This window comes from Somniosus microcephalus, chromosome 5 (assembly GCF_052327205.1).
Source record: "Somniosus microcephalus isolate GS21.2 chromosome 5, FLI_Smic_1.0, whole genome shotgun sequence".
Lineage (NCBI taxonomy): Eukaryota > Metazoa > Chordata > Chondrichthyes > Squaliformes > Somniosidae > Somniosus > Somniosus microcephalus.
Window position 1 is genome coordinate 2,456,578 of NC_140991.1, and position 12,487 is coordinate 2,469,064.

At 56.4% G+C, this 12,487-nt stretch overlaps 1 protein-coding gene across 1 annotated transcript in view; it reads left to right on the forward strand.

Annotated features, from left to right (window-relative positions):
• Positions 1-12,487, forward strand: part of LOC147116804 (plectin-like) — a 138,939-nt gene that overhangs the window by 34,367 nt on the left and 92,085 nt on the right. The window contains exons 6-7 of the mRNA XM_085987166.1: positions 5,144-5,271; positions 12,253-12,346. Coding sequence (XP_085843292.1) covers positions 5,144-5,271; positions 12,253-12,346 — 222 coding nt within the window. The remainder of the gene's footprint in view (positions 1-5,143; positions 5,272-12,252; positions 12,347-12,487) is intronic.

The window sequence follows — 12,487 nt, forward strand, 5'->3', positions numbered from 1 at the left end:
CACCGAGTGTGACTCTGTCCCCGTGTCGCCGAGTGTGACTCTGTCCCTGTTTCACCGAGTGTGACTCTGTCCCTGTTTCACCGAGTGTGACTCTGTCCCTGTTTCGCCGAGTGTGACTCTGTCCCCGTGTCGCCGAGTGTGACTCTGTCCCTGTTTCACCGAGTGTGACTCTGTCCCTGTTTCACCGAGTGTGACTCTGTCCCCGTGTCGCCGAGTGTGACTCTGTCCCTGTTTCGCCGAGTGTGACTCTGTCCCCGTGTCGCCGAGTGTGACTCTGTCCCCGTGTCGCCGAGTGTGACTCTCTCCCCGTGTCGCCGAGCGTGACTCTGTCCCTGTTTCACCGAGTGTGACTCTGTCCCCGTGTCGCCGAGTGTGACTCTGTCCCCGTGTCGCCGAGTGTGACTCTGTCCCCGTGTCGCCGAGCGTGACTCTGTCCCCGTGTCGCCGAGTGTGACTCTGTCCCCGTATCACCGAGTGTGACTCTGTCCCTGTTTCACCGAGTGTGACTCTTTCCCTGTGTACACTGAGTGTGACTCTGTCCCCGTGTCGCTGAGTGTGACTCTGTCCCCGTGTCACCGAGTGTGACTCTGTCCCTGTTTCACCGAGTGTGACTCTGTCCCCGTGTCGCCGAGTGTGACTCTGTCCCTGTTTCACCGAGTGTGACTCTGTCCCCGTGTCGCCGAGTGTGACTCTGTCCCCGTGTCGCCGAGTGTGACTCTGTCCCCGTTTCACCGAGTGTGACTCTGTCCCCGTTTCACCGAGTGTGACTCTGTCCCCGTGTCGCCGAGTGTGACTCTGTCCCCGTTTCACCGAGTGTGACTCTGTCCCCGTTTCACCGAGTGTGACTCTGTCCCCGTTTCACCGAGTGTGACTCTGTCCCTGTTTCACCGAGTGTGACTCTGTCCCTGTTTCACCGAGTGTGACTCTGTCCCTGTTTCACCGAGTGTGACTCTGTCCCCGTGTCACCGAGTGTGACTCTGTCCCTGTTTCACCGAGTGTGACTCTGTCCCTGTTTCACCGAGTGTGACTCTGTCCCTGTTTCGCCGAGTGTGACTCTGTCCCCGTGTCGCCGAGTGTGACTCTGTCCCTGTTTCACCGAGTGTGACTCTGTCCCTGTTTCACCGAGTGTGACTCTGTCCCCGTGTCGCCGAGTGTGACTCTGTCCCTGTTTCGCCGAGTGTGACTCTGTCCCCGTGTCGCCGAGCGTGACTCTGTCCCCGTGTCCCCGAGCATGACTCTGTCCCCGTGTCGCTGAGCGTGACTCTCTCCCCGTGTCCCCGAGTGTGACTCTGTCCCCGTGTCACGTCCCCGTGTCACCGAGCGTGACTCTGTCCCCGTGTCGCCGAGTGTGACTCTGTCCCCGTGTCACCGAGCGTGACTCTGTCCCCGTGTCACCGAGTGTGACTCTGTCCCCGTGTCGCCGAGCGTGACTCTGTCCCCGTGTCGCCTAGCGTGACTCTGTCCCCGTGTCACCGAGTGTGACTCTGTCCCCGTGTCGCCGAGTGTGACACTGTCCCCGTGTCGCCGAGCGTGACACTGTCCCCGTGTCGCCGAGCGTGACTCTGTCCCCGTGTCGCCGAGCGTGACTCTGTCCCCGTGTCGCCGAGCGTGACTCTGTCCCCGTGTCGCCGAGCGTGACTCTGTCCCCGTGTCACCGAGTGTGACTCTGTCCCTGTTTCACCGAGTGTGACTCTGTCCCCGTGTCGCCGAGTGTGACTCTGTCCCCGTTTCACCGAGTGTGACTCTGTCCCTGTTTCACCGAGTGTGACTCTGTCCCCGTGTCACCGAGTGTGACTCTGTCCCTGTTTCACCGAGTGTGACTCTGTCCCCGTGTCGCCGAGTGTGACTCTGTCCCCGTTTCACCGAGTGTGACTCTGTCCCCGTTTCACCGAGTGTGACTCTGTCCCCGTTTCACCGAGTGTGACTCTGTCCCCATTTCACCGAGTGTGACTCTGTCCCCGTGTCGCCGAGCGTGACTCTGTCCCCGTGTCACCGAGCGTGACTCTGTCCCCGTGTCGCCGAGCGTGACTCTGTCCCTGTTTCACCGAGTGTGACTCTGTCCCTGTTTCACCGAGTGTGACTCTGTCCCCGTTTCACCGAGTGTGACTCTGTCCCCGTTTCACCGAGTGTGACTCTGTCCCCGTGTCGCCGAGCGTGACTCTGTCCCCGTGTCGCCGAGCGTGACTCTGTCCCCGTGTCACCGAGCGTGACTCTGTCCCCGTGTCGCCGAGTGTGACTCTGTCCCTGTTTCACCGAGTGTGACTCTGTCCCCGTTTCACCGAGTGTGACTCTGTCCCCGTGTCGCCGAGCGTGACTCTGTCCCCGTGTCACCGAGCGTGACTCTGTCCCCGTGTCACCGAGTGTGACTCTGTCCCTGTTTCACCGAGTGTGACTCTGTCCCCGTGTCGCCGAGTGTGACTCTGTCCCCGTGTCGCCGAGCGTGACTCTGTCCCCGTGTCGCCGAGTGTGACTCTGTCCCCGTATCACCGAGTGTGACTCTGTCCCTGTTTCACCGAGTGTGACTCTGTCCCCGTGTCGCCGAGCGTGACTCTGTCCCCGTGTCGCCGAGTGTGACTCTGTCCCCGTTTCACCGAGTGTGACTCTGTCCCTGTTTCACCGAGTGTGACTCTGTCCCCGTGTCGCCGAGTGTGACTCTGTCCCCGTTTCACCGAGTGTGACTCTGTCCCCGTGTCGCCGAGTGTGACTCTGTCCCTGTTTCACCGAGTGTGACTCTGTCCCTGTTTCACCGAGTGTGACTCTGTCCCCGTTTCACCGAGTGTGACTCTGTCCCTGTTTCACCGAGTGTGACTCTGTCCCTGTTTCACCGAGTGTGACTCTGTCCCTGTTTCACCGAGTGTGACTCTGTCCCCGTGTCGCCGAGTGTGACTCTGTCCCTGTTTCACCGAGTGTGACTCTGTCCCTGTTTCACCGAGTGTGACTCTGTCCCTGTTTCGCCGAGTGTGACTCTGTCCCCGTGTCGCCAAGTGTGACTCTGTCCCTGTTTCACCGAGTGTGACTCTGTCCCTGTTTCACCGAGTGTGACTCTGTCCCCGTGTCGCCGAGTGTGACTCTGTCCCTGTTTCGCCGAGTGTGACTCTGTCCCCGTGTCGCCGAGTGTGACTCTGTCCCCGTGTCGCCGAGTGTGACTCTCTCCCCGTGTCGCCGAGCGTGACTCTGTCCCTGTTTCACCGAGTGTGACTCTGTCCCCGTGTCGCCGAGTGTGACTCTGTCCCCGTGTCGCCGAGTGTGACTCTGTCCCCGTGTCGCCGAGCGTGACTCTGTCCCCGTGTCGCCGAGTGTGACTCTGTCCCCGTATCACCGAGTGTGACTCTGTCCCTGTTTCACCGAGTGTGACTCTTTCCCTGTGTACACTGAGTGTGACTCTGTCCCCGTGTCGCTGAGTGTGACTCTGTCCCCGTGTCACCGAGTGTGACTCTGTCCCTGTTTCACCGCGTGTGACTCTGTCCCCGTGTCGCCGAGTGTGACTCTGTCCCTGTTTCACCGAGTGTGACTCTGTCCCCGTGTCGCCGAGTGTGACTCTGTCCCCGTGTCGCCGAGTGTGACTCTGTCCCCGTTTCACCGAGTGTGACTCTGTCCCCGTTTCACCGAGTGTGACTCTGTCCCCGTGTCGCCGAGTGTGACTCTGTCCCCGTTTCACCGAGTGTGACTCTGTCCCCGTTTCACCGAGTGTGACTCTGTCCCCGTTTCACCGAGTGTGACTCTGTCCCTGTTTCACCGAGTGTGACTCTGTCCCTGTTTCACCGAGTGTGACTCTGTCCCCGTGTCACCGAGTGTGACTCTGTCCCTGTTTCACCGAGTGTGACTCTGTCCCTGTTTCACCGAGTGTGACTCTGTCCCTGTTTCGCCGAGTGTGACTCTGTCCCCGTGTCGCCGAGTGTGACTCTGTCCCTGTTTCACCGAGTGTGACTCTGTCCCTGTTTCACCGAGTGTGACTCTGCCCCCGTGTCGCCGAGTGTGACTCTGTCCCTGTTTCGCCGAGTGTGACTCTGTCCCCGTGTCGCCGAGTGTGACTCTGTCCCCGTGTCGCCGAGTGTGACTCTCTCCCCGTGTCGCCGAGCGTGACTCTGTCCCTGTTTCACCGAGTGTGACTCTGTCCCCGTGTCGCCGAGTGTGACTCTGTCCCCGTGTCGCCGAGTGTGACTCTGTCCCCGTGTCGCCGAGCGTGACTCTGTCCCCGTGTCGCCGAGTGTGACTCTGTCCCCGTATCACCGAGTGTGACTCTGTCCCTGTTTCACCGAGTGTGACTCTTTCCCTGTGTACACTGAGTGTGACTCTGTCCCCGTGTCGCCGAGTGTGACTCTGTCCCCGTGTCACCGAGTGTGACTCTGTCCCTGTTTCACCGAGTGTGACTCTGTCCCCGTGTCGCCGAGTGTGACTCTGTCCCTGTTTCACCGAGTGTGACTCTGTCCCCGTGTCGCCGAGTGTGACTCTGTCCCCGTGTCGCCGAGTGTGACTCTGTCCCCGTTTCACCGAGTGTGACTCTGTCCCCGTTTCACCGAGTGTGACTCTGTCCCCGTGTCGCCGAGTGTGACTCTGTCCCCGTGTCGCCGAGTGTGACTCTGTCCCCGTTTCACCGAGTGTGACTCTGTCCCTGTTTCACCGAGTGTGACTCTGTCCCCGTGTCGCCGAGTGTGACTCTGTCCCCGTTTCACCGAGTGTGACACTGTCCCCGTGTCGCCGAGTGTGACTCTGTCCCCGTTTCACCGAGTGTGACTCTGTCCCTGTTTCACCGAGTGTGACTCTGTCCCCGTTTCACCGAGTGTGACTCTGTCCCCGTGTCACCGAGTGTGACTCTGTCCCTGTTTCACCGAGTGTGACTCTGTCCCCGTTTCACCGAGTGTGACTCTGTCCCCGTGTCGCCGAGTGTGACTCTGTCCCCGTGTCGCCGAGCGTGACTCTGTCCCCGTGTCGCCGAGTGTGTCTCTTTCCCTGTCTCACTGAGTGTGACTCTGTCCCCGTGTCGCCGAGCGTGACTCTGTCCCCGTGTCGCCGAGCGTGACTCTGTCCCCGTATCACCGAGTGTGACTGTGTCCCCGTGTCGCCGAGTGTGACTCTGTCCCCGTGTCGCCGAGTGTGACTCTGTCCCTGTTTCACCGAGTGTGACTCTTTCCCTGTGTTGTAGGGCGTTGTACAGGAGGGTCACCTGAAGATTCCTGTGGGCTACCACCCCATTGACGTGGAGAAGGAATGGGGAAAGCTTCACGTCTCAATCCTGGAGCGGGAGCGAGTTCTGCGCAGCGAGTTTGAAAGGTTTGTATTTCTGTTGAGTCTCTGGGATGTTTCCAGATTTCTCTGGCCAGCTGATTCACTTAACATTCTCGCAGAAAGGTTTAAGATGGGAGGGGCTGCTCTCTCCAGATGTGTCTCCATTCTCTGTAGAATCCAATTTGGGCTTTATTCAGAAAAGCCTCAAAAACCAAAGAACTTCCTGCACAAATGGAGGCCATTCGTCCCATCGCATATATGCCGGCTCTTTGCTGGAGAGATGCCAAACTAATCCCCCATAGCCCTGTATCAATCCCAAACTAACCCCACTGCCCCGCTCTCTCCCCATAGCCCTGTATCAATCCCAAACTAATCCCACTGCCCCGCTCTCTCCCCATAGACCTGTATCAATCCCAAACTAATCCCACTGCCCTGCTCTCTCCCCATAGCCCTGTATCAATCCCAAACTAATCCCACTGCCCCGCTCTCTCCCCATAGCCCTGTATCAATCCCCAAACTAATCCCACTGCCCCGCTCTCTCCCCATAGCCCTGTATCAATCCCAAGCTAATCCCACTGCCCCGCTCTCTCCCCATAGCCCTGTATCAATCCCAAACTAATCCCACTGCCCCACACACTGCCCATAGCCCTGTATCAATCCCAAACTAATCCCACTGCCCCGCTCTCTCCCCATAGCCCTGTATCAGTCCCAAACTGATCCCACTGCCCCGCGCTCTCCCCAGGGCCCTGTATCAATTCCAAACGAATCCCACTGCCCCGCTCTCTCCCCATAGCCCTGTGTCAATCCCAAACTAATCCCACTGCCCCGCTCTCTCCCCATAGCCCTCTATCAATCCCAAACTAATCCCACTGCCCCGCTCTCTCCCCATAGCCCTGTATCAATCCCAAACTAATCCCACTGCCCCGCGCTCTCCCCATAGCCCTGTATCAGTCCCAAACTAATCCCACTGCCCCGCTCTCTCCCCATATTCCTGTATCAATCCCAAACTAATCCCACTGCCCCACTCTCTCCGCAGTGCCCTGTATCAATCCCAAACTAATCCCACTGCCTGCTCTCTCCCCATAGCCCTGTATCAATTCCAAACTAATCCCACTGCCCCGCTCTCTCCCCCATAGCCCTGTATCAATCCCAAACTAGTCCCACTGCCCCGCTCTCTCCCCATCGCTCTGTATCAATCCCAAAGTAATCCCACTGCCCCGCTCTCTCCCCATAGCTCTGTATCAATCCCCAAACTAATCCCACTGCCCCACTCTCTCCCCATAGCTCTGTATCAATCCCAAACTAATCCCACTGCCCCGCTCTCTCCCCATAGCCCTGTATCAATCCCAAACTAATCCTACTGCCCCGCTCTCTCCCCATAGCCCTATATCAATCCCAAACTAATCCCACTGCCCCTCTCTCCCCATAGCCCTGTATCAATCCCAAACTAATCCCACTGCCCCGCTCTCTCCCCATAAAATTCATACAGGGCTTGACAGGGTAGATGCAGGGAGGATGTTTCCCCTTGGCTGGGGAGTCTAGAACCAGGGGTCACAGTCTCAGAATAAGGGGTCGGCCATTTCGGACCGAGATGAGGAGAAATTTCTTCACTCAGACAGAGATTTTTGGATATTAAGGGACTCGAGGGATATGGGGATAGTGCAGGAAAGTGGAGTTGAGGTCGATGATCAGCCATGATCTGATTGAATGGCGGAGCAGGCTCGAGGGACAAAATGGCCGACTCCTGTTCCTATTTCTAATGTTCTTATAACCCTGTACTTTCTCTTTGTCAAATGTTTATCCTGAAAAGGTGTTTTATTCCTGGAGAATCCAGTCCTGTCTTTATTCAGTGCAGCTCGTGTTGTTCAGATAGTAAGTCAGCCCGGGCCTTGCTGGCAAGACTCTTCCATTGCCCAGAGAATGCAGTGCAGGTGTAACTCGGTGCGGCTCCTGATCCACAAACCGAGAATGGAGGCTGGGCTTTCGATTGAGACTGTACCGATCCTCTCTGACCAATCAGAGGAATTGGCAAACCCACAAAATATGTGTCTGCAGGAAGGCCTGTGATGTGGTGGCCCCGATTTCAAACAGACTGCTGCCAACATTCCACATGAAAGGCCGTTAATTAAACTCAGAGCTGTGGGTAAACCCTGGGAATGGAGTTAGGAACAGACTGAGCGGGCGGATACAGCGAGTACTGGTCAGAGTGAGGGAATACGGAGGGAGGGAGGTACGGAGAGGGAGACGGGGAGTACAGAGTGAGGGAGGGAGTGAGTACAGAGGGAAGGGGGCGGTACGGAAGGGGGAGGGGGTTCGTAGTGAGGGAGGGGGACGGAGTGAGGGAGGGGGACGGAGTGAGGGAGGGGGACGGAGTGAGGGAGGGGGGACGGAGTGAGGGAGGGGGGACGGAGTGAGGGAGGGGGGAGGGAGTGAGGGGGGTCTGGAGTGAGGGGGGGTCTGGAGTGAGAGAGGGGGAGGGAGTGAGGGGGGGACGGAGTGAGGGAGGGGGGACGGAGTGAGGGAGGGGGACGGAGGGAGGAGCAGGGAGTGAGATGGAGTGAGGGAGGGGGCTGGAGTGAGGGAGGGGGCTGGAGTGAGGGAGGGGGCTGGAGTGAGGGAGGGGGAACGGAGTGAGGGAGGGGGACGGAGTGAGGGAGGGGGCTGGAATGAGGGAGGGGGAGGGAGTGAGACGGGAGTGAGGGAGGGGGCTGGAGTGAGGGAGGAGGACGGAGTGAGGGAGGGGGCGGTGTGAGGGAGGGGGAGGGAGTGAGGGAGGGGGAGGGAGTGAGGGAGGGGGACGGAGTGAGGGAGGGGGGCTGGAGAGAGGGAGGGGGAGGGAGTGAGGGAGGAGGACGGAGTGAGGGAGGGGGCGGTGTGAGTGAGGGAGGGGGAGGGAGTGAGGGAGGGGGAGGGAGTGAGGGAGGGGGAGGGAGTGAGGGAGTGGGACTTTGTAACGAGTGGCGAGCATTCTCAGGCCAAGTCTTGGCTCAGCCGCTCGCAAACAGAAACAAAATTATTTTTGTTGTCAATTGTGGTTTAAATTTATTTGTCGTGTAATTCCTCATCAAACTTTACTGATATGGTGACTACAGGTCGCAGCATCAACCCCAGACAGATCGTAGACTGAACCCCAGACAGATCGTAGACTGAACCCCAGACAGATCATAGCACCGACCCAAGACAGATCGTAGCACAGACCCCAGACAGATCGTAGACTGAACCCCAGACAGATCGTAGACTGAACCCCAGACAGATCATAGCACCGACCCAAGACAGATCGTAGCACAGACCCCAGACAGATCGTAGACTGAACCCCAGACAGATCGTAGCATCGACCCCAGACAGATCGTAGACTGAACCCCAGACAGATCGTAGCACCGACCCCAATCAGTCGTAGCACTGACCCTAGACAGATCGTAGCACCGACCCCAATCAGCCATAGCACTGACCCCAGACAGATCGTAGCATTGACCCCAGACCGATCATAGCACTGACTTCAGACACATCATCTCATAGTAATAATGGGGAACGGGGAAATGGTAGAGACTCTGAACAAATATTTAGTATCTGTCTTCACGGTAGAAGACACTAACAACATCCCAATAATGGATAATCAGGGGGCCACAGGGAGGGGGGAACTAAAGACAATCACTATCACTAAGGAAAAAGTAAGGTTTTATGAAAGGGAAATCATCTTTAACAAATTTGCTGGAGTTCTTTGAGGATGTAACGAGCAGGGTGAACAAAGGTGAACCAGTAGATGTGGTGTATTTGGATTTCCAGAAGGCATTCGATAAGGTGCCACATAAAAGGTTACTGCACAAGATAAGAGCTCACGGAGTAGGGGGTAATATATTACCATGGATAGAGAATTGGCTAACTAACAGAAAGCAGAGAGTCGGGATAAATGGGTCATTTTCCGGTTGGCAAACTGTAACTAGTGGGGTGCCACAGGGATCGGTGCTGGGGCCTCGACTATTTACAATCTATATTAATGACTTGGATGAAGGGACCGAGTGTAATGTAGCCAAGTTTGCTGATGATACAAAGATAGGTGGGAAAGCAAGTTGTGCAGAGGACACAAAGAATCTGCAAAGGGATATAGACAGGCTAAGTGAGTGGGCAAAAATTTGGCAGATGGAGTATAATGTGAGAGAGTGCGATGTTATCCACTTTGGCAGGAAAAATAAAAAAGCAAATTATTATTTAAATAGAGAGAGATTACAAAATGCTACAGTTCCCGCATAGGAGACTGGTCAAGAAGGTAAGAGCCCATGGGATCCAGGGTGCCTTGGCGCGTTGGATCCTAAACTGGCTGAGTGGCAGGAGGCAGAGGGTGATGGTCGAAGGTTGCTTTTGTGACTGGAAGCCTGTGTCCAGTGGGGTACCTCAGGGATCGGTGCTGGGTCCCTTGTTGTTTGTGATCTACATAAATGATTTGGATGAGAATGTAAAAGGGATGATCAGTAAGTTCGCAGATGACACGAAAATTGGTGGGGTGGTAAATTGCGAGGAGGAAAGCCTCAGGCTACAGGACGATATAAACGGGTTGGTCAGATGGGCGGAAAAGTGGCAAATGGAATTTAACCCTGAAAAGTGCGAGGTGATGCATTTTGGACGGACAAATAAGGCAAGGGAATACACAATGAGTGGTAGGACCCTAGGAAGTACAGAGGGTCAGAGGGACCTTGGTGTACATGTACATAGATCCCTGAAGGCAGCGGAGCAGGTAGATAAGGTGGTTAAAAAGGCATATGGGATACTTGCCTTCATTAGCCGAGGCATAGAATATAAGAGCAGGGAGGTTATGATGGAGCTGTACAAAACGCTGGTGAGGCCACAGCTGGAGTACTGTGTGCAGTTCTGGTCGCCTCACTATAGGAAGGATGTGATTGCTTTGGAGAGGGTGCAGAGAAGATTCACCAGGATGTTACCTGGGATGGAGCGCCTCAGCTATGAAGAGAGGCTGGACAGGCTGGGGTTGTTTTCCTTGGAGCAGAGAAGGCTGAGGGGGGACCTGATTGAGGTGTACAAAATGATGAGGGGCATAGATAGGGTAGATAAAGAGGAACTTTTCCCCTTAGTGGGGGGGTCAATAACAAGGGGGCATAGATTCAGGGTAAGGGGCAGGAGATTTAGAGGGGATTTGAGGAGGAACTTTTTCACCCAGAGGGTGGTTGGAATGTGGAATTCAATGCCTGGAAGGGTGGTAGAGGCAGGAACCCTCACAACATTCAAGAAGCATTTGGATGAGCACTTGAAATGCCATTGCATACAAGGCTATGGACCAAATGCTGGAAAATGGGATTAGACTGGACAGGGATGGATGGGCGGCGCAGACACGATGGGCCGAAGGGCCTCTTTCTGTGCTGTAAAATTCTATGACTCTATGACTCTGAGTTCAGAGGGACCTGGGGGTCCTTGTGCATGAAACACAAAAAGTTAGCATGCAGGTACAGCAAGTAATCAAAAAGGCAAATGGAATGTTGGCCTTTATTTCAAGGGGTTGGAGTATAAAAACAGGGAAGTCCTGCTACAACTGTACAGGGTATTGGTGAGACCACACCTGGAGTACTGCGTACAGTTTTGGTCTCCTTATTTAAGGAAGGATATACTTGCATTGGAGGCAGTTCAGAGACGATTCACGAGGTTAATTCCAGAGATGAAGGGGTTGACTTATGAGGAAAGGTTGAGCAGGCTGGGCCTATACTCATTGGAGTTTAGAAGAATGAGAGGTGATCTTATTGAAACATATAAGATTCTGAGGGGGCCGACAAGGTAGATGCAGAGAGGATGTTTCCCCTCGTGGGGAAATCTAGAACTCGGGGGTATAGTTTCAGAATAAAGGGTCGCCCTTTTAGAACTGAGATGTGGAGGAATTTCTTCTCTGAGGGTCGTAAATCTGTGGAATTCTCTGCCCCAGAGAGCCGTGGAGGCTGGGTCATTAAATACATTGAAGGTGGAGATAGAGAGATTCTGTAAGATAAGGGAGTGAAGGATTATGGGGAGCGGGCTGGGAAGTGGCTTTGAGCCCAAGATCAGCCATGATCTTATTGAATGGCAGAGCAGGCTCGAGGGGCCAAAGGGCCTATTCCTGCTCCTATTTCTTATGTTCATATGTTCTCATAGCACTGACGTCAGATAGGTCGTAGCACCGACCCCAGACAGATCATAGCACCGACCCCAGACATCGTAGCACCAATCCCAGTTCAATCATAGCACTGACCCCAGACATCGTAGCACCAATCCCAGTTCAATCATAGCACCGACCCCAGTGTTGGTACTGAACCCACAAAGGGTGGGGGTGGAGCAGGAGCCTGTGTGGCTCAGGACCGCAGGCTGGGGGTGGAGCAGGAGCCTGTGGGGCTCAGGACCGCAGGCTGGGGGTGGAGCAGGAGCCTGTGGGGCTCAGGACCGCAGGCTGGGGGTGGAGCAGGAGCCTGTGGGGCTCAGGACCACAGGGTGGGGGTGGAGCAGGAGCCTGTGGGGCTCAGGACCGCAGGGTGGGGGTGGAGCAGGAACCTGTGGGGCTCAGGACCGCAGGGTGGGGGTGGAGCAGGAACCTGTGGGGCTCAGGACCGCAGGGTGGGGGTGGAGCAGGAGCCTGTGGGGCTCAGGACCGCAGGGTGGGGGTGGAGCAGGAGCCTGTGGGGCTCAGGACCGCAGGGTGGGGGTGGAGCAGGAGCCTGTGGGGCTCAGGACCGCAGGGTGGGGGTGGAGCAGGAACCTGTGGGGCTCAGGACCGCAGGGTGGGGGTGGAGCAGGAGCCTGTGGGGCTCAGGACCGCAGGGTGGGGGTGGAGCAGGAGCCTGTGGGGCTCAGGACCGCAGGGTGGGGGTGGAGCAGGAGCCTGTGGGGCTCAGGACCGCAGGGTGGGGGTGGAGCAGGAGCCTGTGGGGCTCAGGACCGCAGGGTGGGGGTGGAGCAGGAGCCTGTGGGGCTCAGGACCGCAGGCTGGGTGTTGGCTGTTGTCCTTTTACTGAACCAGTGATCACTCATTCTGATTCGTTCCCTTGTTCTCGACAGACTGGAGCGATTCCAAAGGATAATCCTGAAGATTCAGCAGGAATCAAGTGTGTGTGAGGAACAACTGAAAGAGTCTGACACCCTCCTCAAATCAGTGAGTGCCCTGCGAGCGATCGAGCGTGTGGAAAGAGAGAGTGTAGACGGGTGGGGAGACGGGCCCCTGGGAGAGGGGAACGTTGAGTCATGGACCCTCTCAGAGGGTAATGGTCGAAGGGTGTTGTTGTATCCGTGTGTT